Consider the following 26483-nt stretch of genomic DNA (forward strand, 5'->3'; position numbering starts at 1 on the left):
TTAAAAAGAATGAATTGATGAAATTCCTAGGCAAATGGATGGACCTGGAGGGCATCATCCTGAGTGAGGTAACCCAATCACAAAGGAACTCACACAATATGTACTCACTGATAAGTGGATATTAGCCCAGAAACTTAGGATACCCAAGATATAAGATACAATTTGCTAAATGCATGAAACTCAAGAAGAACGAAGACCAAAGTGTGAACACTTTGCTCCTTCTTAGAATTGGGAACAAAACATCCATGGAAGGAGTTACAGAGACAAAGTTTGGAGCTGTGACGAAAGGATGGACCATCTAGAGACTGCCATATCCGGGGATCCATCCCATAATCAGCTTCCAAACGCTGACACCATTGCACACACTAGCAAGATTTTGCTGAAAGGACTCAGATATAGCTGTCTCTTGTGAGACTATGCTGGGGCCTAGCAAACACAGAAATGAATGCTCACAGTCAGCTATTGGATGGATCACAGGGCTCCCAATGGAGGAGCTAGAGAAAGTAGCCAAGGAGCTAAAGGGATCTGCAACCCTATAGGTGGAACAACATTATGAACTAACCAGTACCCCAGAGCTCTTGACTCTAGCTGCATATGTATCAAAAGATGGCCTAGTCGGCCATCACTGGAAAGAGAGGCCCATTGGACACGCAAACTTTATATGCCCCAGTACAGGGGAACGCCAGGGCCAAAAAGTGGGAGTGGGTGGGTAGGGGAGTGGGGGGGGGGAGGGTATGGGCGACTTTTGGGATAGCATTGGAAATGTAAATGAGGAAAATACCTAATAAAAACATTAAAAAAAAAAGAAACATGACACTTCCCCATACTGAGCAGGGTCACTTTCATAGCTCTGCTTTCTGAGTTTCAGGCAATTCACTTGTTTTCTGAAAATTTTCTGGCCTAAAGAAAGAAAATATTTTTAAGGAATGAATATGGAAGAACAGGAATCCAGACAGTTTTTACCCCAGTTTCATAAAGGGAAATGTTAATTGACAGAATCTCATATACTCCTCAGGAGTCACAGCCATGATGTTTACAGCCAACAACCCTCTTTTTTTTTCTCCCCAGAAAGATCTCTTGGTTTAGCTTCCTGTATGATCTACTTTTGATTGGTGTTAATTTTCTACTTTGTGGACTGTTAATTTTTTCCTCTATTGACCTGTTGGCCATTTCACGAATATCAGCACCTCAAGAAAGGAGGGCAGAGATTCAGTTAGTGAGCTTGTCTCCAATGCCTTTCTAATCTCGCCTCAGAACAGTCTAGTACAGAAGTTTAACATGACTGACTAAAATGATGATGTTCCAGACAATACTGTAAATCAAGGCTAGAGAACACAGCTCTTGAAAGTAAGGAAAATGACTGCACACTCATTTCTGGGCACCATGGCAACCATAGATGATTCCCCTAAAAAGATTTGGGATTTTCTCTTACAACAATATATTGGATGGCTGCCAATTAACAGATGCACATCATTAGCCTTGGCAATAAAGTAAATGTAAGCTTCTATGTCAGAAATATCATTGCTGAAAAGTGAGTATGGTTTTGCTTGAGTATAATGTAGTTAGGAGGTTGTTGACAGGAATATCATCAAGTGGGAATCATCGCAGAGACTACAGACCTGAAGCCAGAACTACCATGTGTACAACAAGTCTTCAGGACTCAATGGGAAATAACTACTATATCTAAAACCTACCCAGTGCCCAACATAAACTGACCCTCCAATGTGTTCATAAAGAACTGTTCAAAGAACAACTGTTAAGAATTTTGAAAGCAAAGAAAGCAACATTCTCTCATTAAGAGTCTACGTTTCCATGGCATTGCAAAAGAATCGACAATTAGAACAGGTCCCAAGTATTTGTATAGGTTTATAGGAAGATTATTGTTGGTTTCAAGTATGACATTTCTTTATGATTTATATGTGTTTCTTTTTCAAAGCTTTTATGCTGCATTTGCTTACTGTCTTTCAGGGCAAGTTTCATGGAAATCCAATGCATGTAGCTGTGGTAATTTCAAATTGCTTAAGGGAAGAGAGGAGAATATTGGCTGCAGCCAACATGCCTATCCAGGTACCACTTTCTGATTCACAGTCGTATGCATTAACCATCACATTGCTGGCTTGCCAAGTAACTTGTTCTGAGTCTATGATCTTGATCTCTTCTTGAGTTTAGTTTTCTGGAGAATCAGAAACTGTGCTAGTGACTCCACCAGCCTCACAGTTTTCAAGGTCTTAGGCTCATCTTTTGAGAAGTTGCTTGCCTTTATTCCACAGTGAGATAATTACCAAGTCTTTCCAACCCCCTGCCCTTGCCCCGTCCCTTAAAGACAGGGTCTCATATAGAGCAGGCTGACCTCGAGCTCACTATATAGCTCAGGCTGGCCTTGTGCTTGTGATCTATCTCTGCATCCTTCCTCCAAGCGCTGGCATTACAGATGTGTGGCACCAGACTGGCTACTCTAGATTCCTTTTGTTATCAAGGCTAAATTCGGCTTATGATCTTACAGCATTAATCTGGGATTACAGTGACCACATCTTAGTTAGATTCCCAGTTGTGGTTTGGACTCTGCTTCCTTAGCATGTTCGTCCTCACAGACTGACCTTACCGAACACTTCAGGACCTCCTGACTCTCCAGTCTAAAGAAATTTGACTTACAAAAGCTCCCTAAATATTTGCTTGGCTGTTCTTCGCCATCATGTAGTTTATATCGTATTTTATCTTATCCTTCTGAACTTGATAAGAACCTAGGAAATGGAAGAACCAGCCGTCTCTAAGCATATGCTTTCAGTTAATCCTACAACAAGAGAAAAGTTTATAAATCAATGTATTTTCTAAATGACATTCTCCACACTTTAGTGAACAATACAACTTATGAAGATCTAAAAAGGATATGTGTGTGTATAAGCTATAGGTATAAACTATTATATAAAAATATATTACATATATTAAAACTGTTATAACTTCTGAGGCTTAGTCACTATCAGGTTATGAGTGTTTTTGGGAGAACTTGAAGTTTTGACAACTCAGTTGCTCTTGGATGATAAAGGATGGCATTGTTTCCACTTAAATACTGTGGTTTCTGAATTGCAGGCTGTCCATTTTGTACCTGTCACACATAGAGTCATTACTTTCTCTTCTCCTCCCCACTCCCTTTCTCTTTCAGTCTCTATCTCTGTTTCTCTCACTCTGTCTCATATGTGCTTTCTCATGAGAGCCCTCTACTCTCTTCAAATGTCAAATATTAGTCAAATCAAAACATTTAAGTGCATGCTAACCAAAGTAGCTCTGGTAATATTACTGCATACTACTCTAAACAAAGGACCGGGGATTTTTTTTTAAAAAAAATTTCAAGTAGGTAGACAAATAATGGAGTAATGGAGAAGGATGTGTTAAAGGAGCATGCTTATAAAGACCTTACTAATCTGAAGGGGATGGTGTAGTTAAAAAACACTTCACCAAGAGCTGAGAGCAAGGGTTTTCCCTGATGTGTATTGTCAGTTATCAACTGTCCTAATCCTCGGTCTCTGCTTAACTCTGTGGTGCAGTGACTGCTTACTCATCTTTTTCTTATCTGCAGACAGCTATTGTTTAAGGGCCATACTCAGTGTCAGATTGTTAGAGTGGCCAAGATACAGCGCTCGGCCTTTTTTGCATAACCAAATTACTTTTCCATTCCCTTTGGTAAATTCCCTTTGTTTTAAACTAAAAATAAACCACATCTCAGCAGGTTCAACACCCTCAACTACCAGTGTAAGCCCAAGTTAATGTGATCCTATAATAGTAATTTAAAGTCACATACAGTTTAGGAGTAGTGCAGATAGTCTGAAGGAAATTGTGAGCTTTGTTCAAGTCATGAAGTTAGGAGCTGGAGAGATGGTTCCAAGGTTAAGAGTGCTTGCTGTTCTTTCAGGGGACCTAGTTTTGTTCTTTGCACCTACATTGAATAGCTTACAACTCTCTCTAATTCCAACTGCAGGACTTCAGACTTTTAGCCTCTGATGTCATCTACTCACATATGGCACACACAGACATACACACACACACAGACACACACACACACACAAAAACACACACACACACAAATAAAAATAAAATCTTTTACAAATCATAAAATGACCCATACTTGTACTATTTAGTGGTAACAACATTACATTTTGGCCTATGTGTTGTTTGGGTCATATCTACTTATTTCTGAATATCTATGCATATATTCATATTCTTACAAGAATATACCTACATCCATATCTAAATAAAATTATATCTGATGTTTTATAATCTGCTTAGTTGCTTAGATTGTTAACACTGTCTATATCATATCATTTAGTATTTTTTACAGTGTCCAGAGCCAGACTGATCCAAGTCTTTCTCAGAGGTCCCACTGAAAGGACAAAGGGAACTTTAGTTCTGTGTCCTTGTCCAGGAGTGGACTTGGTAAGGATGGTTAAGGCTGGAGCCAATGTTTCAGAGGGATCAAGGCTGTGGCTTCTGGGGACCCAACTCTTCCCCCTTGACTGTGGTTATTTGTTTTGAAGCAGCTGTCTGAGGTATCCTGTGTTGTCTTTTATAACATCATTTGACTTAGATCTCTATAACCTTGGCTGCTCCTCCCCAATAGTATATATGATGTTGTACTTCTTAGTGAAGTGCATTCCTTGGCATAAGTGATTGGTTTGTACCAGACTTCCTGGTCCCAGCTATTGCTGTCTCTTCTTTATTTCTTGTCTTCTACTGGTTGGGGACATGACTGGTTGATGAGGCATGAGTATGGGACAAGTGCCACCCAACATAGGGCACCACTTGCCCTGAACCAACAGGAATAAGGGTCCTTAATAGTGAGGTGTTGAGTGGGAGGAGTAGGGGTGAAAAATTATAAAACAAGATGAGAAATAAAAAGACAAAAGCAAACACTAAGACCAGACAGCAGTCTTGTGTAAGCTGATGACTTAAGCCACGCAAGTTTACTAAGAAGTACACATGGCCAAGACCTCATACTCAGCTGCTACAGTCCAGGAGAAAGAATCAGGTACCCAGAAACTGCAACCTTGACTCCTCTGAAGCACTAACTCCAGACCTAGACTGGCTTGCCGAGCCCACTCCTGGACAAGGACATGGAACTTAAGTTCTTTTTGTCTTTTCATGGAGCCTCTGAGAAAGTCTCGAGTCAGTTGGCTCTGGACACTACAAGCATAATGTTTAGTTCTGCAGTGGGACCCCCCGAGCCTTGGGCATTCTCTGCTTGGTGAGTTATATGCCCAACTCTCTCAGCACGAGTTTTAATGATCATAACATATTATGTATCACATTGATCTAAAGCTCAGGTCAATGTAATTGCCATGTTCTTTATTATAGCCATAAACTTATTTTGTCAACAACAGTGAAATTGCAAGGCATTCTTTTTCCAGGGACCTCTGGAGAAATCCTTACAGAGTTCTTCAGTTTCTGAAAGACAAAGGAATGTGGAACACAAAGTGTCTGCCATTAAAAACAGTGTGCAGGTGAGTGGTCTCATATAGATGCATTGGGTAGGTGGTCTGTCTTATGTAGCTGTCTAGAAAGTCCAGCCAGGCCTGTGTGCTGAAGGCCAGTGCAAACAGATCTCAGAGGATATGTGTTTCTCTCATGCTGTGTTATACGGAAAGACTTCCTTGAGGAAACTTTTAAACTCAACTTGCTTCTGATATCAAAACTGTCTTCTAGAGTAAGTTTGGTAACTTACAGTTCCTAAAAAGTGTATACGTTTCCCCTAATTGCATCCCATATAGTCTTTTATTATCCCTTATGTGTGGAACCCATTACGTCACTCCTTTCCTTAGCTATTAGTACATTTCACTTTCTCCTCCCACCAGTCTTATTATAGATTTGTTACTTTCATTGATCTAGAAAAAAATTTTTAAGTGAGACAGACTTTCTGAATTGTACGCAGAATGAACTTCTAAGGTTTTCCTTCTGGACCTGCAGTTTAAAGATCTTCCATAACAACTAAAATAAGCAGACATGTTTCTTCTCCCATCGTTACAAAAAAGAATCAGACTCTCAAGGTGAACCTATGGCAAATGCCGGAGTACACTCTCAGGTTAAACCAAGGACTCTACTGACCCCATGAGTATGAGAAAGTAGACAGTGGTTGTCTCCTTTCCACTGTAATATTGGATTATAATCAGGGTACTAAGCACATTAATTAAGTACACAGATGCATGTATCCAATATCTTTTGATGATGGTGGTACAGTGCTACCAATGACCTGGTACATATTAAGCCAGTCTCCAGCACTGGCTTAGCATCCTCTGCAGTCCTCAGATTCCTTGTTAACTCCTGAGAAGCTTGGTGCAACTAAAGTTTACCATTTGTAGCTGTGCCCTCATACTTCCCTCAAGCCCATAGATCATCCCAGCATCTGTGAATGTTGGTTGCTAAGGGCTTCTTTGAAATTGCCTGTCCGGGGAACACTAGGCTGTCTTCAGACACAGAAGGAATGATACAGGCTGACAGGAAACACCAGGCCCTGCATTCAAGCTGATGTTAACTCTGTGGCAGAGATCATACTCCTGAGTTCCTCGTGGGATCAAAGCTAAACCCCAAGACAGACCACCTGCTCCCTCAGCTCCTTTCCTACCCTATCCCTACTCAGCAGGTCCTTTCTGAGAATGCACCCTTACTAGATCTTCATACCCAGGCTCTGATTCCAGAATGTTGGACGTGACACTTAAGCAGAGCAGTAGTTGTCCACCAATGTACTTTGCCCATTGGGCTATAACCTCCATCTCTCTCTTGGAATTCGGAATGTAGCATTCACAAAGGGATTTCTGACCACCATGAGAGATTTGCAAATTATTATCACAAATCTTTTGCAAAAATATTGTTTGTAAAAATTTACTATAACTGATGACCGACAGTCTGAATGAAGCCTTTTAATTGATTTATCATTGATTTTTTTAAAGGAAATTATTTAATATACTATTTTTTATTTACCTTTTTGGTTAGAATACTCTGAAAACATCTTTTAATTCTGAGATCAAAACAATAGATGCATGCTTTAAAACTAGATTTAATTTTCTAACTTGTCTCCCAAGCATGTGAGTTCCCTGCGTTTTAGTAGCCCATAGCCTTTTGTCAATCTTTGCTCTTGAGAAAATTACCATTCAAGTGATACTGAAAATGCATAGACATGGAGTAAAGGGGGTGGAATTTGAAGCCAAATTATATCTAGATGGCTTTGCGTTCTCACCAGAGCACATATTGCCATGTGTCTGGGACCCTCGATTTTCTTAAATGAAAAACGGAAATCACTTTTGTGGCAAATTGCCAAGAGGAAAATGCTTGTAAGGTTTAGGTCCTCTACTTCTGTTTTATAAACAGAGCAGCACATTTTACGAACTGTGGGGCTCACCTTTAATCCAGCACTCAGGAGGCAGAGGCAGAAGGATCTCTATGAGATTGAGGCCAGCATGGTCTACATATCAAGCTCCAGGCTATCCAGGGCTACTCAGAGAGACTCCGTCTCAAAAACAAAGCAAAACAAAAAACAACAAAAACAGAGGCTGAAGCACAGATCTGTGCTCAAGTCCATACAATTTTAAAAGCTACAGAGTTGAAGCACACATTCATACTGACCGTAGATTTAATATTTTTTCAATCAGTAATTTAAAAGGTAAGATTGAGTTTTTCTGCAGAAAGGGGAGAATGTGCTTTTTCTTAGAGAAGACCTCTGGGCATGCAGAATGCAATCTGAAATGCAGGATGCAGCCATCTGGTTTGGGGAGTCAAAGCTGTGCTGCTAGCTCCTCCCCACAAGCATCACCCACTTCACATTGTTAAGCCTGTGTTTCTTTATCTCCCAAAATCAAGAGTGGATCACTTCATGAGTAGTGACACAACTAGACGTGAAAAGCCAATATGTAAAATCTCAACACTGATTGATTATTATGACTGAATAGGGAACATTAGTGGGTTTAGAGGAAAGACAAGTAAAAAAAAAAAGTCAATGATCAATTATTAATTAATTAAATAAAATTACAAGCACACTTTAAGAAGTAGAAAGAAAAGTATTTTGGCAGAATTGTCATAAACTGTACATCTCTGATTCTTGTTCACTAGTACAGAGGGCAGCAGAGCAGCCTGAAAGGGCAGAAGGACCCTGTAAGTGGAGTTGTGATTAGCAGATCTTGTAATTAGTTCAGAAATGAAAAAGAATATGCTGGAAGATTTCTTAAGCAGAAAGAAAAAAGTGAGAAGAGATGGCGAGCTGGCTAAGAGCAGTTGCTGCTCTTGTAGAGGACTTGTATTTGGTTCACAGCATCCACACGGCAGGCAACTCCTAACTCAGTCACTCTAGCTCTGAGGATCTGTGTCTTCTTCTGGCTTCCTCAGACACAGCTTGCATGTGGATTAGCCATTTGGAGGTGTAGGCTCCTTATTCAAGGAAGCTGTTGGAGATTGGCTACCCCAATGTATTTTTTATAAGTTTCTATGGCAGGCTTAAGCGTTGCAACATTGTTTAATATTTTCTTTTGTATAAAGATGACAGAACAAGATACCAAATACTTAGAAGACCTGCAAGATGAGTTTGACTACAGGTATAAAACAATTCAGACAATGGGTAAGTTATTGTTTTGTCTGTAACTCTCAATAGAGACATAAAAAGAGCATAATTATTAGGGTTCTTCACTGGTAAGAGTCAGATTTCAAGCAAATTTGATCTTCTTGCTTACGAGAACCTCCCACCATGTTTGTAGGCAAATAATGTTTCCAGTTTTGCGTTTTCCATCTCTCCATGTAAGTTTTAAACACATATATTTACCAACCACTTCAAAGAAATTTACAAGTTACATAAGAAATGATGCCCACTGCAACATGTGCACCCCTACCCCAACACTACTAGTAAGAGTACTCTAAGGAGCTAAGATCTCAGGACTGGGTGTGGTGGCACGTGCATGTAATTGCAGCACTTGTGAGGTGGAGAGACATAGCAAAAAACTTTCTCAAAAGAAAAACGAAACACAACTAATGAAAACAAAAATAATCACCTAATACAGTCAGGAAGTCACTGATAAGGGAAGTTAGACTATTATAAAGTAGAAATATGCTTCATAGAAGAGAATTTGGAAAATAGGAAAAAGTATTAAAAATAAAAATTACATGAAGTCTTATGATAAGCACGGTTAAAATTTTATATTTTCTCTACCTTGTCACAGCATATGTGTCTATAAGTTTATCTTCCAAAGAATTAGACATTTTGTATATGTTCTTGTGTATAGAATTTTAAATTAAATTTTATTTATAAATATTTCTAAAATGTAAATTCAATAATTGAATAAATGTTTAAATACAAAGATCCTGAATTAATTTGATTCTGTGTACTTAAACACTGTTTACGGTTAGATGATTTTTAATAAAGAGATGGAGAAAATGAAAATATTTATAAGACCCTAGATATATAAGTGATAGTGGATTGATAGTCTAACTTTGCTCCAATTACTGGAATAATCATTAAAACTCTAATTAGTCCTGTTTAGATTGTTGACAGAATCGTGCCAATATAGACTTATTAGTTTGGATCATGGCATTCTGCTTGTGTTAGACAATAGAAAACATTAGATAGGTGCCTTATTTACCTTTCTGTTGTTGTAAAGAGCATGTCCAAGGCAACTTCTTGAAGAAATCTTTTAATTGGTGGTTTGATTACAGTTTCAGAGGTTTAGTCCATTATCAACATGGTGGGGAGGATGGTGTCATGAAGGCAGGTGCTGGACCAATAGTTGAAAGCTATATTCTGATACTTAGGCAAAGTAAAAGACACTGGGACTGGCATGAGGTTTTGAAACTTCAAAGCCCACCCCCAGTGAAACACCTCCTTTTAACAAGGCCACACCCACTCTAATCCTTTCTGAACAGTTCCACTAACTGGGGATCAAGCATTAGAACATATAAGCCTGTGGGGGGCATTCCTACTCAAACCATCTTAACAAGTAAAGATGGGAACCCTGAAATGTTATTACAATTTTACTTACTTCAATTTTTTATTTCAAAATGTTTTTAAAAGCAAGGCAAATAGAAACATCTACTTTACAGAATTTCTTTTATTAAAATGTTAACACATGCTTTGAAGGCAGTATGGATGATTGTTATTGAATATTTAATTTTTCTGAAGGTGTCTTTCAGTCTCCTGTCATATTCAGGATGTCATGACCACCATGAAATATTCAAAATGCTCGTGATTATTTAAATGTACAATTTTCTCTTTAGAAGAAATAACACAACAAGGATTTAATCACTTATGAAAGGGAGGAGGGATCCTAGAGAAACAATGTATTTCATCAAGCATCTTTGAAAACAGATTTATTCCAATTTCCACATAAACTATGAGGTTCCAGGATAACAATATAATAAGCTATAGTAAACAATAAAACTATTTTAAGTGTAGCATTTTATTATCTAAGTTTCTTCAGTATTTTTCAGCTTTTATGTACATTATAAAGAGTTGAAAACCAGTTGTGGTGGCTTACAGCTCTAGCCCAGGCCTTTGGAGGTGGAGGCAGGAAGAAGACCTAGGGTTCAAGACCATCCTCAGCTGTGCAGCCAGTATAAAGCCAGCCTGGGCTGTGTAGCAGCCCAAACAGACAGGAGAATGAGTCCAACGATCTAACCATGAGCACAAAGAAGTCCCCCTTTCCTTATATCACACAAGCAAGGTTATCCTTAGTGAAGACCAGACCGGTAAAATAAATCCATTACAAAACCTTTTTTTTATCCACTGCCAATAAACAAACAACAACAACAACAACAAAAATAGTGAAGAGCATTCCCCTGCAGTGGCCCCTACTACAGGTAGGTAGTCAGGAATATTTGTCAGGGGTTAGCTGAGTTTAGCAACTGAAGAATAGGGCAGGCAGGAGAGATGGAGATAAGAAATTGGTTAAGCACATGCTTTTCCAGGCAGGAAATAGTAGCGCCCAACAGTTGTGCCAGGAATGCAAGTTGAAATTACTGTCTGTGTCAGAGGATTCAAGGGAAGCTGGGAGGGGCCTGGTAGCATGGTCACTTCCCAGAGTAAGGGTGGGTAGAACATAAAACTACACACAACATTCCTCCTGCGGCTGTCTGTAGATCGATAAAAGGTCTCTTGTGCATGCTTGACTGGAACTCTTCCTGGCAAAACAAGGACATTCGTGGACTGGGCTTCCATCCTCAACGCAAGAAGCCTATTTGTCTCTTACAACCGAAGCCCCTGGTCCTGTCCAGAGCTGGACGGGAGGTGGATTGAGTGGACTTGACTTTTTGGTAATAAAAAGCTTTGCCTAAAGATAATTCTGGATCTCGTTTTCTTCCCTTTGCAGATCAGGGTGACAAAAACAGTATCCTGGTGAACCAGGAAGTTTTGACGCTGCAAGAAATGCTTAATAGTCTGGACTTCAAGAGAAAGGTTGGTGAAGAAATTAATTTGTCATTTCTCTGACTTTCTTTTCCTAAACCTCATCCTACATAACCAAGGCCTCCGATTTTATCAAATGTCAGAATTTCCAGGAATTGTCCTCCATGTCTCTGGGTAAACTTGTATGGCCACCTCAGCCTCAACCTCCCAACCAAGTTGCGTAATTCAGTGGCTAGAGGGAGTCTTAACTTAGGAAAGCTGGACCTAAGCTTTATTTTTCACTGTTTTAGACATAGGTCGTTAAGGTTCTCAAGTGGGTTATACTACACATTTTTAGTTAAAAATTACTAGATGATATACAACTCTATTGGAAAAACTAGTGTTCTATATTCTATTCTGAGAATGGCACTGTTAAATATTGTCCTATTTGTGAAATTCCTCAAGACTTAAGAATAGTTTGTTAGTAACAAACTTTTTTTTTTTTTTGCTCAGTGAAATATGTTTAAGACAGTAAATATTTCTATTTCAATTTTCTTTTTTTTTTTTTCTTCTGTTGTTTTTTCAAGACAGGGTTTCTCTGTGCAGTTCTGGCGGTCCTGGAACTCACTTTGTAGACCAGGCTGGCCTCGAACTGAGAAATCTGCCTGCCTCTGCCTCCCAAGTGCTGGGATTACAGGCATGCACCACCACTGCCTGGCTTATTTCAATTTTCTACCTGTCTTTAAAAGTAAATGCAATTGATATTTAGCCAATAACTGCTAAATCAGTAGTTCACTTCTAAAAGATCATTTTTGGTGAATAAACTTATATGCATCCAAATAAGTTTACTTTCACTTTAAATTGATTATAAATATAATTAGGTGTGTGTAAGATTGCAATCACACAAACGGTATACATAAGCAGATAGTCCAAGCTAACATGTAAGGATTTTATGGGTGATCTGTTTCATGTTTTATATGCACCATTTTATTTTGCTTGAGAAACAAAATTAGAAATAGAGAAGGAAATCTGAAAATAATATAGCCCATCTACCCACACCCCCACACCTACATATATATACATATACAAATATACATATACATATACATATACATATATATATATATATATATATATGAGAGAGAACTAAATTATAAGAAGGTTAAATGCTTTGTCCAAACTCACAAAACCTGAAGAAAAACTCCTGTCTCCTAATTTCCAAGCTTATGAAAGTTGTATTTTACTCTGCCTCCTTAAACACAAAGTGTGAAAAAAAAGTAACACAGAAAGAACCAAGTTTTAATCAGTATTTTTGCAAATAGATGGATAATCACATTCATTTAGAAACAGGCATTGGAGCAATGGCTTAAGAGTTAAGAGCAACAAAGGCTGATCTTCCAGAGGACCCAGGTTCCGTTCCCAGAACCCACATCGTGGCTCACAAGCAACTGAAACTCCATTCCTAGGGGATCCAACACCTCTTCTGCCTTTGGGAGGCACTGCACATATATCAGCTGGACAGACATGTCAGCACACCACTAAAACACATAAATAAAATAGACAACTGTTATAAATGGCCTTCAAATGCATGTTTAGGACAGCACCATTCAATATTGACACAAAAGTTCCCACTGGATACTTTAGACGGATGCATGAGGATGCCAAGCCGTGGTCACAGTTCTCATGCTATTATTCAGTTGTAATGACTTTATTGTTTGAGAAGGCACTATCAAATATTTGGTTAATTTTAGTCAACTCTTTGTCTCTCAGAGCAGTGTGTTTTGGTAAGCAGACCTGTAACCTGGTGTTCTGTGGATCTCTTTGCATGCTGTCTGTTTGCAGGAAGCACTCAGTAAGATGACGCAGATAGTGAACGAGACAGACCTGCTCATGAACAGCATGCTTCTAGAAGAGCTGCAGGACTGGAAAAAGCGGCAGCAGATTGCCTGCATTGGTGGCCCGCTCCACAATGGGCTGGACCAGCTTCAGAACTGGTAAAGCGATTAACTTTAGTTTCTAGTGAAAACCACAGGAAGCAAGGGCTGCAGTTGCTCAGTGAGAGTGCAGTCTACACCAAGCTGGGGACTACTGAGCAGGAGGGAGCCCCTGTCTCATGTTCTCAGCTTGCCTCCTTTGGGAAGACAAAGGAAGCCTTTCCCATACATAAGAATTGATCAATAAGCAAACGTGATATCTTAAAAGACTCTAGTGACTTTTTTCGAAGCCTATAATGCATATCATTAAGGGTAGAATAAACATTAGCTTCAAAACTCTGAAAAACAACTTTTAAAATGTGTGTCTTATGGTATAAGCTCAACATTTAGTTTTATATTTTCAAACACATTAACTTTGTAAAAGATGTTGGTCAAAGATGCAAAATTTCAGTAGGAAAGAGGAATAAGTTTAGGAAAGCTACCATACACCTTGATGACTGTAGTTACCAATATGTTATATACTTGAAAATTACTACATAGAATTTCTGTTCTTACAAAAAGAAGGTTATGGGAGACAATGCATATTTTTTAAATTTTTATTTGGCCATGCTTCAGTATATAAATATAGCAAAACATCATATATAAAACTACAAATATACACAATGTTTATTGGCCAGTTAAAAAGTTAAGCTACATATGGTAACAGACACCCGTCATCTCAGGGGAGTCACGCAAGTTCTAAGCCTCCTTGGTCTACAGAGCAAGACCCTTTACAAAACTAACAGTACAACAGGACATCGATACCTAATATGCAGATAAGCCGTTAAATGTAGATACCATCTTTTCACATAGAAGGATAAAAATGTTGATAAGGTTTTCTGACTCATAACTGCAAAATAAAAACGATCTGGCTAAGAGGACAATTGAAAAATATAAGGAGAAACAAAAATCATTCGGTTACCATTCAAAATTGCTTTCTAAGAGATAATTCAAGAAAAATGGAAAATCGCCATACGCCATACCTCAGGTTTCCTTCTCAAGCGAAGTAAAGATGTGGGCTCACTTTCCAACACACTGATTTCCCTCAATTCTCTAAACCCAAAGTACTCTACTGTGAAAACAAGACAAGCAACACAGGGAGTAATGAAAGCCACAAATTGATGGGACCTGCCACAGCTCCCTCCCTGGTCCTTCCTGTGTACTTGAGAAAGAGTTGCCGGGGAGACTGCAGAGAGATGCTCTGCTCCTCTAGCCGTAGACCCTGTCCTCTTCCCCTTCCTCTTCTTCTGTTTCGGTCTTTCTAATTCTTCTCTATTCTGACCTAATCCTCACCTCCATTTCTAAGCCAAGATCAGCACACAGTGAGCAGCGTTGCACTTGAGTGTCAAAGCAAGGCTTCCCAAACACTCACTTGTGTCAGAATGACCAAGTCATCACTTCCCACTAGCACTTAGGAGTTGCAAATGTGTATAGGGGGAGGGAGATGAATTTTACACAACAACATTCTTCATGTCCTATACTCTGCATTTTAAATTGGTCTGTCTCTGACTTTTAGTGGGAGGCATATTCTTAATATGCATACTTAACAGGATCTAAAGGCCAATTAAAAGAAATTTGTTTCCAGATGTTGACAATATTTCATAAAGGATGCCTGTAAATTGAAAGCACAAATTAGAAAATATTGAACATAATTCATATTCAGGAAGAAAGAGGTTAGGAAAATATAAAGAATTGTTAGTAATCATAATTTTAATTAATTTAACAATCACTTAGTCATTTGTTACTTATGAAATATGATCAGTTGCTAAACTAGCTTGATCGTTAAGTAGGGAAGGAAAAAAAAAAACCTTCTCATTTGCTGTTCAATAGCTTTACCCTACTGGCAGAGAGTCTTTTCCAACTCAGACAGCAACTGGAGAAACTACAGGAGCAATCTACTAAAATGACCTATGAAGGGGATCCCATCCCTGCTCAAAGAGCACACCTCCTGGAAAGAGCTACCTTCCTGATCTACAACCTTTTCAAGAAGTAAGTGAATCACAAGGATTGTAGACCTCCTCAGCATGGAGCTGTGGGGGACCCTGGGGTGGAGGGACAGTAGAGAATATTGCCTCCAGAAAGCCATGATAGCACCCCAGAGAGTTCCATCTACATTTCCACTCTTTGCTTCTTAATCACCACCTCTTCTCCCAGCAGCTGACTCAGTTTTCCATAAGGTAATAACCCATACCCCCACCTCCCACGCAGTTTTCACAGTTTAACGAAGACTTCTTTCTTCTTGAGTATGTATCTACACTCAAAAAGGGTGGAAAGCACTTTGTGTAAGTTCACTGAAGAAAAAAATTCTAATACACACCCGAAGTCCCAATACTCAGTTAAAAGTGACATAAATTAAGTCTCTTTTTTGTTGTACAGGGTGAACATGGACCTGTATTGAGTCCATTGGAGCAAATAAGAATTACTACTCTTAGCTGAGCAGTGGTGGTGCATGTCTTTAATCCTGAAACTTGAGAGGCAGAGGCACAGAGGGGCAGAGGAGCAGAGGGGCAGAGGGGCAGAGGGGCAGAGGGGCAGAGGGGCAGAGGGGCAGAGGGGCAGAGGGGCAGAGGCAGCCTGATTTACAGAGTTCCAGGACAGCCATGGTTACACAGAGAAATCCTGTTTTGAAAAATAAAAGCAAAAGAAGAAAGAAAGAGGAAAGGAAGGAAGGAAGGGAGGGAGGGAGGGAGGGAGGGAGGGAGGGAGGGAGGGAGGAAGGAAAGAAGGAAAGAAGGAAAGAAGGAAAGAAGGAAAGGAAAAGAGAGAGAAAGAAGAAAAGAAAGAAAGAAAGAAAGAAAGAAAGAAAGAAAGAAGGAAAGAAAGAAGGAAAGAAAGAGAGAGGAAGGACGGGAGGAGAGAGAGATTACTAATTAGGAAAGATCTTCAGGCCTTTTTTTCTATCATTTATTTATAATAATCATCTGAGAAGTTGCTGTGGAGATTGGAGTGGAATGGGGATTTCAGCATCTCCTAGGTGTAAAATGTTTGGACTCTAAGAGAAAATAGTACCCTATTTCTCTAGGTTTGAGCTGTCAATATTTTTTAATGTTTTCACATGATATTTCCTTTTTATCTAGCTCATTTGTGGTCGAGCGACAGCCATGCATGCCAACGCACCCTCAGAGGCCGATGGTACTTAAAACCCTCATTCAGTTCACTGTAAAACTGAGGTAGGCAGAACACACTCTGTCCTTTTATGTCTGTGGCACTGTAGCCACTGCTAATTAAGGCGCCTTGCATGCAGCTGCTCCTCATAGAGCACCTGCTGGGAGCCCAGTGCTGAACTTTGGTAAATCCCTGCAGAAATGGTGTGATGAGAACTTGCTTGTCAAGAGCATGACAACGTGGGAAATTAATGAAGACATGAGGGATATTAGCATGAAAGTATGCAATCATAATACCAGGCACTCTGGGATTAATTGCTGAAAAGGTTAGTGTGGAAAAAGACTTGGAAAGACAGAAGGGAGGATTGCAGGAGAGCGAGCCTATAGAAGTAATGGCTTTGAGTCTGTTTTGGAAGAGTGGAGCAGGGAGAAACAGAATACAAAAGCCAGATGGGGGCAGGCGGTAGAAGGCTTTGAATAGACAGGAAATGCAGTAGCACATTCTTCGCTTGTGATTACCTGGTAAGTGGCTGAATGGGGTTCCCACAAAAACTTTGAACAGCGCAGCTTTCAGCATATCCTTGCAAGAGTGCCTTATTTAGAGACACGTGGGACCTGTAGAATTTTAGGTGGTTTCTTATATATTTGGTATTCTTGTATCAGAATCAAAACTTGGGTTTTCTCTAGGAAATTTAAGATCATGTTAGTGTTACTTTCAAAGATTTCTATCGTGCTTTAAACTCCATCCCAAAGCTGCAGAGTAGTCACCTCGGGAAGTCCGAGCAAATTAAAGAAGTCTGTTTATTCCACGGGAGGGAGCAACTGAAGGTTCTCTTGGCAGGATTATTGATCTCATAGTAGCGTTGGAACCCAATTGTTAAAGGGAAGGCGCTTTTCAATTTGCATTTCAAAACCCCTAATTAAATCTCTCAGTCAATTTCTTCATGTGAATTCTGAGTCCGAGATACAAGGACAGACACAGAGGGCTAGCCAGGTTCCTTTTAAAAATGTGGCTCTCAAAACTTGTTCATTCCCCATCTCAGTGCCTCTATAGAACCCAGGAGACAGTAACACTGAAAGTAGGGTGAGGAGTAATGGCTATCCATCCATGTAGATGAAAGGATGCTGAAAATACTTTAGGAGGAGAAGAGGCAGCAATAAGGATTGCCTAGCCAAACCTTCTGAACAGACGAGGTGCCTGAGTTGGTAGCACTTTGCACGTGTTTGAGATGCTGCCAGAGGATAGATCACTGTCCTGCTGTGGGCATCCTGTCTTCCTCTTCAGCTTGGATCCTCATCTTTCTTTTGTGAACTTTGTACCCACTATCTTGCTAGATCATGCAAGGCTTTCCCCCTACAACTTCTCTCTGCCAAAGCATTGTGCTCCCCTGTTTCATAGGGAAGGTAATATGGAGATTCTACGTTCCTCATTGTGGCCCTTTACTACAGTTCCTCATGTTGTGATGACCCCCCAACCATAACGTTATTTTGTTGCTACTTCCATAAGTGTAATTTTGCTGCTGTTATGAATTATAGTGTAAATATCTGATAAGTGACCCCAAAGGAATCCCAAGCCCACGGCTCTAGGCCCAATCGTCAGGAGTCTCTTCTGGAGCCAAATAAGAAGGAAGATGTAAAAGAAAAAATATTGTCCATATTCTGAGACCACCCTCTTCACCATCTACTACCAATCTTACACTTCATACACACTGCTCTGGAACCAACTTTGTGTTTCATGCAAGATTTTAAGGGCCCTTTGTTTCGTTGCATGCACAGCTTTGCCTGGGCCGTGGATGAGCTCTGGTTTCCTCCATACTATATACATCTCATCTGATGATCTGGATTCTTTTCTTTTACACATAGCCATGGACAGCTTTCTCCCTTAGCCAATCTTTGCTACATGAATTTTCAGGTATCTGAGTTTCTATTCAATGCACATGAGGAGCTCGGTATATGTTGAGTGAGTGTATAAGGTGTGGGATGGATGCATGCCTGAATGAGTAGGTAAGTGAATGGCTGGATATGTTTGCAGCTGCATGGGACCCACAGACATAAGCACACTATGGGATACCTTGGGGATTTGGGGATAGAAAGCAAAAAAAGATGTAAAGGCTGACATCAAAAGAAGGAATTCGAGGAATTCTTAACTGTACTTGATTTGTTCCTTGCAAGTTCAGCTTTTATTTTTAACTCGTGAGCATATTTACTCCTGTGAAAATATATTACTATGCTTGAAACTACAAATATAATAAAATTGGAACTTTCTATATTCATTTTAGAAGTGCGGTCTTTCTCAATATTTTCACCATAAAAATTCTCAAAAATATTTAGTTTTGCTGTGTTTACAAAGTACTTGTTTCTGGAGTATGAGAAGATGGAGTCATGTTTAAGAGACTTGCAAAGAAATTTTTTACATATGCCATCCAGATTCCAACCCAAGCCTACAGCTGTTTTTCAAAATGGGCCAATGGATTATCTAATACCTATCAACTGAGAAAATGTGCACATAGCAAGAGTGTTTGTCAATAGTGACATTGACTGGTACCAGTAAAGTCACAGAGCAAACTAAACAGGTTTTTTACATTTTAAAGTACATTAACATATAAGTGGAGATAATGTAGTGTTTTTATAAATAAATAAATAAATAAATAAATATTTGATAGAATTATATTTAATTATTTAAATGTAAAAAAACCTTTTTAACATTTTCAATTTTTTATCTTTGACTCTTTATTCCTGTCTCTTTCTAGATTACTAATAAAATTGCCGGAACTAAACTATCAGGTGAAAGTAAAGGCGTCCATTGACAAGTAAGCGTCCTAATTTAACTTGAAAGATGGCAAAGAAAGATTGGTTTAAATTCTAATACGATAATTTGGAATGTTTTCATTTTATTGCTTTTATTTTACATATCACTCTACTTTAAATATTTGACTTCAAGTTCAAACATTTAACTGAACTCTGTAAAGATTTCATTTTTAAAATTTTACTATAAAATTTAGAGATAATCCATGTGTACAATTTGAAGTCATCTAGAAATATCTCCTCAGATCTAATAAACAGCTCATTTTAAAGTGTCTTCTTGGTTTTACAGGAATGTTTCAACTCTAAGGTAAGATATTTACTTTGTAGTTTTATTTTGTTTTGTTTTGTTTTCTTAAGTATATGTTGACCTGAAACCATTTTAAAAGCAAAGATTTTTCTCCCTAGCAATAGAAGATTTGTGCTTTGTGGAACTCACGTCAAAGCTATGTCCAGTGAGGAATCTTCCAATGGGAGCCTCTCAGTGGAGTTTAGACATTTGGTAAGAAGCAAGTGAGATCACAACTATGTTCCTCCCCCAGCTTTATTAACAGGCCCTATAATTCAGAGTATTTTGTTGTGTTTCCTCATGAGATCAAGTACCACAGTGAGAAACAAAGCATGCCACCATCAAAAAACTAACACAGTAGAAAAGACATGAAGCCAGAACTCAGGCAGTGAGTTTTTAACAATAGCAATGCAGAGCTGCATACATTCATGGTGACTGGCCAGTGTTCATCATAAAAGCGGTAGAGATCTAGGTTAAAATGCAAAAAAGTTCTGGTTTCATTCTTTAAAGTCCCCCAGGAAGTGACACCCAATAATGTGTAGCAGAAAGCACTTTCAATTCACAACAGCTTGGGCTGTTCTTGGGATGTCCCAACATATCATTGTATGTTGTATAGTCTACCTTGGAGTTTTCTAGAAAGCTCTGGTCCCTGCCCCCCATCCTGGGCTTCCTTTTCAACTAGATTCTCTCTCTCTCTCTCTCTCTCTCTCTCTCTCTCTCTCACACACACACACACACACACACACAGAGAGAGAGAGAGAGAGAGAGAGAGAGAGAGGAGATAGAGCTCTTAGATTTCCAAAGGCCCTATTGCCCTTCTTGACGGAGGCATGCTATTTCTCTGGTTTATTAATTAACACCTACCCAGTGCCCACCTGGATGTCTGACACCACTGAATCAGCTTTAAGGGTTCACTTTCTGAAATATCAAGCTGGTTATCAGAAAGACTTCTACCAGCAATATATATATATATATATATATATATATATATATATATATATATATATATAAAATCATTTGGGGTTTAGTTTGGTTTTCCGTCTTACCTTGTGTTGGATCTCAGCAGGTAAGTGAAGTTTCAGTGACTGAGACAATAGGAGTTGTTGTTAAAGAAGCCAACCTCCACCTTTGACTGTGACAGTGAAGCTGTAGGAGTGACTGAGTTGATGTGTTACTGATAATGATGCTCCATCTAAACGCTATTATTTTCTTTCTCAAAGCAACCCAAGGAGATGAAGTGCAGTACTGGGAGTAAAGGAAACGAGGTAGGAAACGCTGACTCAGGGTTCTCCTAGGAAACCGTCCTCTAACATTCGCTTCTCTTAAACCGCTTAATTGTATATAAAATCAAAATTGTGTTTCCCTGACTATAAACCTAAAGCTTGCTTGTTGCAGGTAATATGGAAATGCTTAAAGAGGAAAATGAAAATAACACACCAAATTTCTCTGAAGAGAAAACATTTACCTTCTGATATATCAGTCAATCTTCTGTTTATAGATCTAAGCCTCAAAAAGGTCTGCCACATACAGTGTTTCATAGCTTTTGATGGACATAGCTGCACATGGCTAACAGCTGTCCGTCATGTCCAGTCTTTTAAAGGATGTGATTCAAATGTTACCTTATAGCCAGAGAGTGGTGGTGACGCCTTTATCACAGCAGTAGAGAGGGAGAGGCAGGTGGATTTTTGTGAATTCAAGGCCATGACAGAGAGTTCCATGACAGTCAAGGCTACACAGAGAAAGCATGTCTTGAAAGCCCCCCTCCAAGTTTAATTATGTTTTATAGAGATGCCTTGTTTCTTTAATTAGCTCTCTCTTTTATAGAAAACTACCTTAAAATCATCTCCTTTCCCATGGAAGTGAAGTAAGATTTAAAAATTATGGTATATTACAAAAAAATCATACCTGAAAAATAATTATTGATTGTATAGTATCAGTTACTTTGTTCTGTAAGGTTCGTATTTCACCAAGTGAACTGGACAAACTGAAGCTTGCCCGAGCAATCAGGTCTGAGCAATTACATTCTCAGTAAACTGGTGGAATCCCAGGCTAGATGTGACCATGAAGGCCATCTTCTGAGTTGGCCTAGAAAATTAGTCATTATAGTTTTGATCTTCAAGTTTGAATATAGGAAATCAGGGGCTAGAGAGATGGCTCAGCAGGTAAGAGCACTGACTGTTCTTCCAGAGGTCCTGAGTTCAGTTCCCAGCAACCACATGGTGGCTCACAACCATCTGAAATGGGAGCTGATGCCCTCTTCTGGTGTCTGAAGAGAGCAATAGTGTACCATATACATTAAATAAATAAATAAATAAATAAATAAATAAATAAATATTTTTTTAAAAAGAATATAGGAAGTCTAAATTTGAATCCACATTTCCAACAGTGACTGAAAATGTTATCTTTGGAAAATCACATGATAAAGAAATGTTCCACCTTTTATGTTCTAAGTGATGACAAATGACACCTCACACACCTTGCTCAGAGCCTGCTGAGGTGAACCTGAGTACTCAAAGCAGTTGTCAGCAGTAAAGACATGTTACAATACAGTCTCTACAGATTCATCACCTGGCTTTATAGTCATAGCTCTTAAGGCAAAGATGGTTAAATCATATGGAAGAACTTTGTAAGCCCAGCATCTAATGGCAGTTCTCTCTCTCTCTCTCTCTCTCTCTCTCTCTCTCTGTGTGTGTGTGTGTGTGTGTGTGTCTTCCTTTCCCTCCTCTCCATCTCTCCCTCTCCTTGGTCTCTCTGTCTCTGTCTCTGTCTCTGTCTCTGTCTCTCTCTCTCTCTCTCTCTCTCTCTCTCTCTCTCACACACACACACACACACACACACACACACACATGACTCACCACAAAGGTTTAATGTCCGGTCATGTTTCCTTCCTGTGAACTCTTCATTGTCTCAGTTGCACCTTTGAAACCACTATATCCCACGGCCCTATGGAAGTTGAGCCATGCTCCTTCCTGATTCGAGTTGCTGCTGAAGGCAGAACCTCAAGTGAATCTTTCCTCCCAGCCACTGTACATAGAATGGAGGTTTTGAGTTGGAGGGTTCTAGCAAAATAAATAAGAGGAATTCTTTCCCATGAAGGTTTTTCTAAATTTCCTGAACCATTCTTATAAAAAAACACTATAAACAAAAGCCCATTACGCACATCTCGGTGGAATTTTGAACACAGTTGTAATATTTCATTCAGCCTGACATCCCTGAATGTTATTATTTACAAATCTGAACAAACCAAGCACAATTATTTTTCTTAAGCAAAACATATCCGATGGGAATACATCCAAATAGTTCAACTCTTGCAGTACATTGTCATCTTTACCAACGTGAAATAAAAATTCGTACTAGGATTTCCTTAGAGACAGAGCTATAAGTAAATCATCCTCTATAGAAAACCCAAGCACTGTCTTATTAGTAACGTCTACTTATATTGCTTTGAATTTATGTCCTCTTATTTTCCAGTTGATAACAAAATCATACAGCCATACAATGACTTTGTTTATTTTTATTTTTTCAAGTTTGTTAAAGCGGGGCTATTGTGTTTAAGATATTCTTTGAGCTCCCCCTATTGATAGAATCTTAGTATGGTGTCAAGGCACATTTAGAACAAGCCACTGGCTCAAACACTGTTTTGTGTGCTTAAGACACAGTTGACTGGTATGAAACATGTCGAGAAAGATGATCCATTCATTCGTCAGGGGTTTGATCAGTAGAAATGACCACAGAAAGGAAAGAGAGGAGAAGAATAGTTGGTATATAAGGTGGAGGTGTTCATAAACTCACAGGGCGAATGATTGTAGTAATACACTTTAGGAAGGTGGGAAGCAAAGATACCATGACCTTATTTTCAAGCTTCAAAGGTTGCTATTGCTTATCTATGAGCACCTGCAGCAAGTGGGCATACTCTACTGAGAATTCATGGAACAGTAGCTCCTGGTATATACTCTGGCGTTAACACTGCTAAATGGGTAGCATACGTATTCAAGTCAACTTCACTCAAGTTTGCACCAGGCAGTTAATGAACCTTGATGGCCTGTACTGCTCATCCTTCTTGGATCCATCCCTTTGGGATCTTCCAGTCTCTGGGAGGGTGGAGCCCCTCACCTCACACATGGCCTGCTATACTAGCTCAGAAGTGGGAGCAATTTCAGCCTAGACTCTTGCTAAGCCTAGAAGGAAATTAATATAACATTTCTTTAAGAAATGTGACTGCCCTTTCTCTGCTGGGTTCTACTCCTTCCCCCTTCTCATCCCTGCTATGCCTCTGGGGAATATGAAAACAGCAATTGGAGTGATTGGGCTCTGCTTTCCAAGCCACTGTCATCCTCTCATTTTTTTTTTAATCTACAGAACATGGTTAATGTTACCCTACACTTCCAGGGTTGTTGACAGAACCAAAGAACTGTGTGTGAGTTATTGGTGGTGTCGGGGCATAGGTTGGTTGTGGTCTTACAGATCAGGAATTTGTGCTGCCTGCTTGATGGAGACCAGATATTATGTTGATGAGAGCTCACAACCAGGGACATGAACCACTATAGATCTTCCTCTTTCTCTGGCCATGAGCCATACACATGCTTAGCTGGAGAGATGGCCTCTTTCATGGGACTCAGGCCACAACTCCAATCTGCATGCAGATCTGTCTCTGAAACCTCAGACTATGTTTCTATATGTCCCCTTTGGGAAGCTTCTTGTTTTTTGAGTCCACCATAAGGTTCCCTACACCAACCCCACTATTAGCACGCGAGTGCGCACACACACACCCACCACCTTGGGTTCTTAAGTTGTGCTTTTGTGATTGTGTGACTCATGGATGACTGCTAACTGACAAGGGGTGTTAAGATGATAGGGATGTCTCCAATCTCTCCTAGATTTAAAGCACCCTGTAACTAGCTTTAAGCTTAGGCAAAGGGAGGACATAGCCTGACACTCATTCTTTTCCCAAAGGTCCAGGGAACCAAACAGGAGCTTCAGGAATTCCCTCCTGTAGTAAAAGCTAGGCCAACAGCTTTGCTTGTGCCCAGACTACTTCATAACTCAACTACCTGCTTTTTCTATTCTAAGCCATGCCATGTCATGTGACTGGTTACCTGGTCCTCAGTTTCATACAACTGTCTTCTGTGTCTGGGGTGAATCTCTCATGCCTGATTGTCTCCCAGAATCCCCCCTCTCTGTCATCTATCTCTATCTCTGCTGGATGACCCACCTTCTCATTCTGCCTCAGGTCATTGGCCATGGTCTTTTTTATTGATAGGTAAAAACTTCCACACTTTGCACATATGATTCCCTCTACACCCTCCCCCCTGCCTTGGACTGTAGATTAAACTGTGTCACTCTGGGTTAGTTTTACTTCATCGTTTTTACAGATGGGAGCATGGATAGGAAAAAATTAAAATATGTTTTGATGTTTAACAACACAAAATAAGGACGTTCCAGTCAGTGAGATGGCTCCATGGGTAAAGAAACTTGTCACCAAGCATGAGGAAACCCATGTTCAGCAACTCCCACATGTTGTTCTCTGACTTCCCTGCTCAAGTAATGGCACACACCCCAAACCTCTACACAATTTGTTTTTTCTTTTTTAAACAATTAGATAGAAACAATAGTCTCTGATGCTTCTTGTCTACAATTTTACAATCCTCAGACGTAGGAAAGGGTAGGAGCTTTAGATTGTTTTAAATGAACTTTATATTTTTGTTTTGGAATACTTCAGCATTCCTTGAGGGTAGCAACTGCCTCCTTGTCCCACCTATGTCCCTTCCCAGGGAGAGTCACCATGAAAATAATAAATAAATAAATGAAATTATTCTGTCTTCTCTCAAGTGACCAGAATTTGAGGCAAGCACTCAATCATGTAAAACAAGCATTCGCAAGCCCAGGCTTGCTGGCCTTGTAGTCTCTCCAGATCGCTCTGTGTCAGCAGGCTTGACTGATAAGTGGCTTTAGTCACAGACTGAAGTGTTGCTGATTCCAGGTGCTGGAAAGGTGTGAAGTACAAAGAAGCTATCAGTGAAGCCTGAGGAACAAGTTTCCCTTCACTAAACAGCCAAACAAGTGTTCTTTCATGGTTCAGTGTTCTCAAACACAGACGCGCTACTCATGACCTAACCAGCCCCAACAGTTCACAGCAAGCTGATTTTCTTTGAACTGATTAGAGGCATTGTAAGTTTTTTTTAGGAGAAAAAAAAATGGCACAAGTCTCTTCCTATAAGGCCAGCCTTCTGAGAGTGAAGCATCCATCCAAAACCCTTGTTGTACGTGCTAAGCACACTTGCCATTTCCATGAATTTCTTATGAGTCTGTGACTATGGGCTCTGGTACAATTGTACCAGTGGCCCCCTCTTCTCATTATTTCCCAGTATAGGCAAGCTAGTTCTTAGCTTTGTTGTTTTTGTTTTCAACGTGCTAGATTAATATTTGCTGAAAGAATTGGTTCCTAAGTGCTGCAGTTTTCCCTGTGTTACGTCAGTTATGGCTAAACAAGCAAAGGACTAGCACCGCGGTGCACACCTGTAAGCTCAGTACTCAGAAGAGGGATCGGAGGAGAGGGAAGACAGGAGAGTTCAAGGGAATCTGCAGCTCACAGCAAGTGGGAAGCCAGCCTAGGTTATAGGACACCCAGCAAGCAAACAACCAAACATGAAGGAACAGACAAGAATTTCTTCTTACTGGAGGAATTAATTATTGATTAATATTGCCTAGGATATGCTACAGTCAGGAGAAAAAAATAATATAAGGTCATCTAGACATACCTTTCATTATTTTGTATGCTTTCTGCTATGCACAGTCCTAGTCATGCTCTTTAGCCAATTGTCAAATTTCTCATTATTAAATATGTTTTTTTAAACTATAATCATCTTGGGTAGTATCTTAGTCAGGGTTACTATTGCTGCGATACAACACCAGGACCCAAAGCAAACTGAGGAGGAGAGAGTTTATTCTACTCATAGTTCTATAGAACAATT

General features: G+C 39.6%; 1 protein-coding gene across 4 annotated transcripts in view; it reads left to right on the top strand.

Moving 5' to 3' along the window:
• Positions 1-26483, top strand: part of Stat4 (signal transducer and activator of transcription 4) — a 120084-nt gene that overhangs the window by 76241 nt on the left and 17360 nt on the right. For all 4 annotated transcript variants that reach the window (XM_006495815.2, NM_001308266.1, XM_006495816.1 and 1 more), the window contains 11 exons: positions 1969-2067; positions 5400-5492; positions 8515-8593; positions 11331-11416; positions 13187-13338; positions 15148-15306; positions 16395-16487; positions 19172-19231; positions 19516-19533; positions 19632-19725; positions 20733-20777. In XM_006495815.2, the coding sequence (XP_006495878.1) occupies positions 1969-2067; positions 5400-5492; positions 8515-8593; positions 11331-11416; positions 13187-13338; positions 15148-15306; positions 16395-16487; positions 19172-19231; positions 19516-19533; positions 19632-19725; positions 20733-20777 (978 nt within the window). The remainder of the gene's footprint in view (positions 1-1968; positions 2068-5399; positions 5493-8514; positions 8594-11330; positions 11417-13186; positions 13339-15147; positions 15307-16394; positions 16488-19171; positions 19232-19515; positions 19534-19631; positions 19726-20732; positions 20778-26483) is intronic.

This window comes from Mus musculus, chromosome 1 (assembly GCF_000001635.26).
Source record: "Mus musculus strain C57BL/6J chromosome 1, GRCm38.p6 C57BL/6J".
NCBI classification, from domain to species: domain Eukaryota; kingdom Metazoa; phylum Chordata; class Mammalia; order Rodentia; family Muridae; genus Mus; species Mus musculus.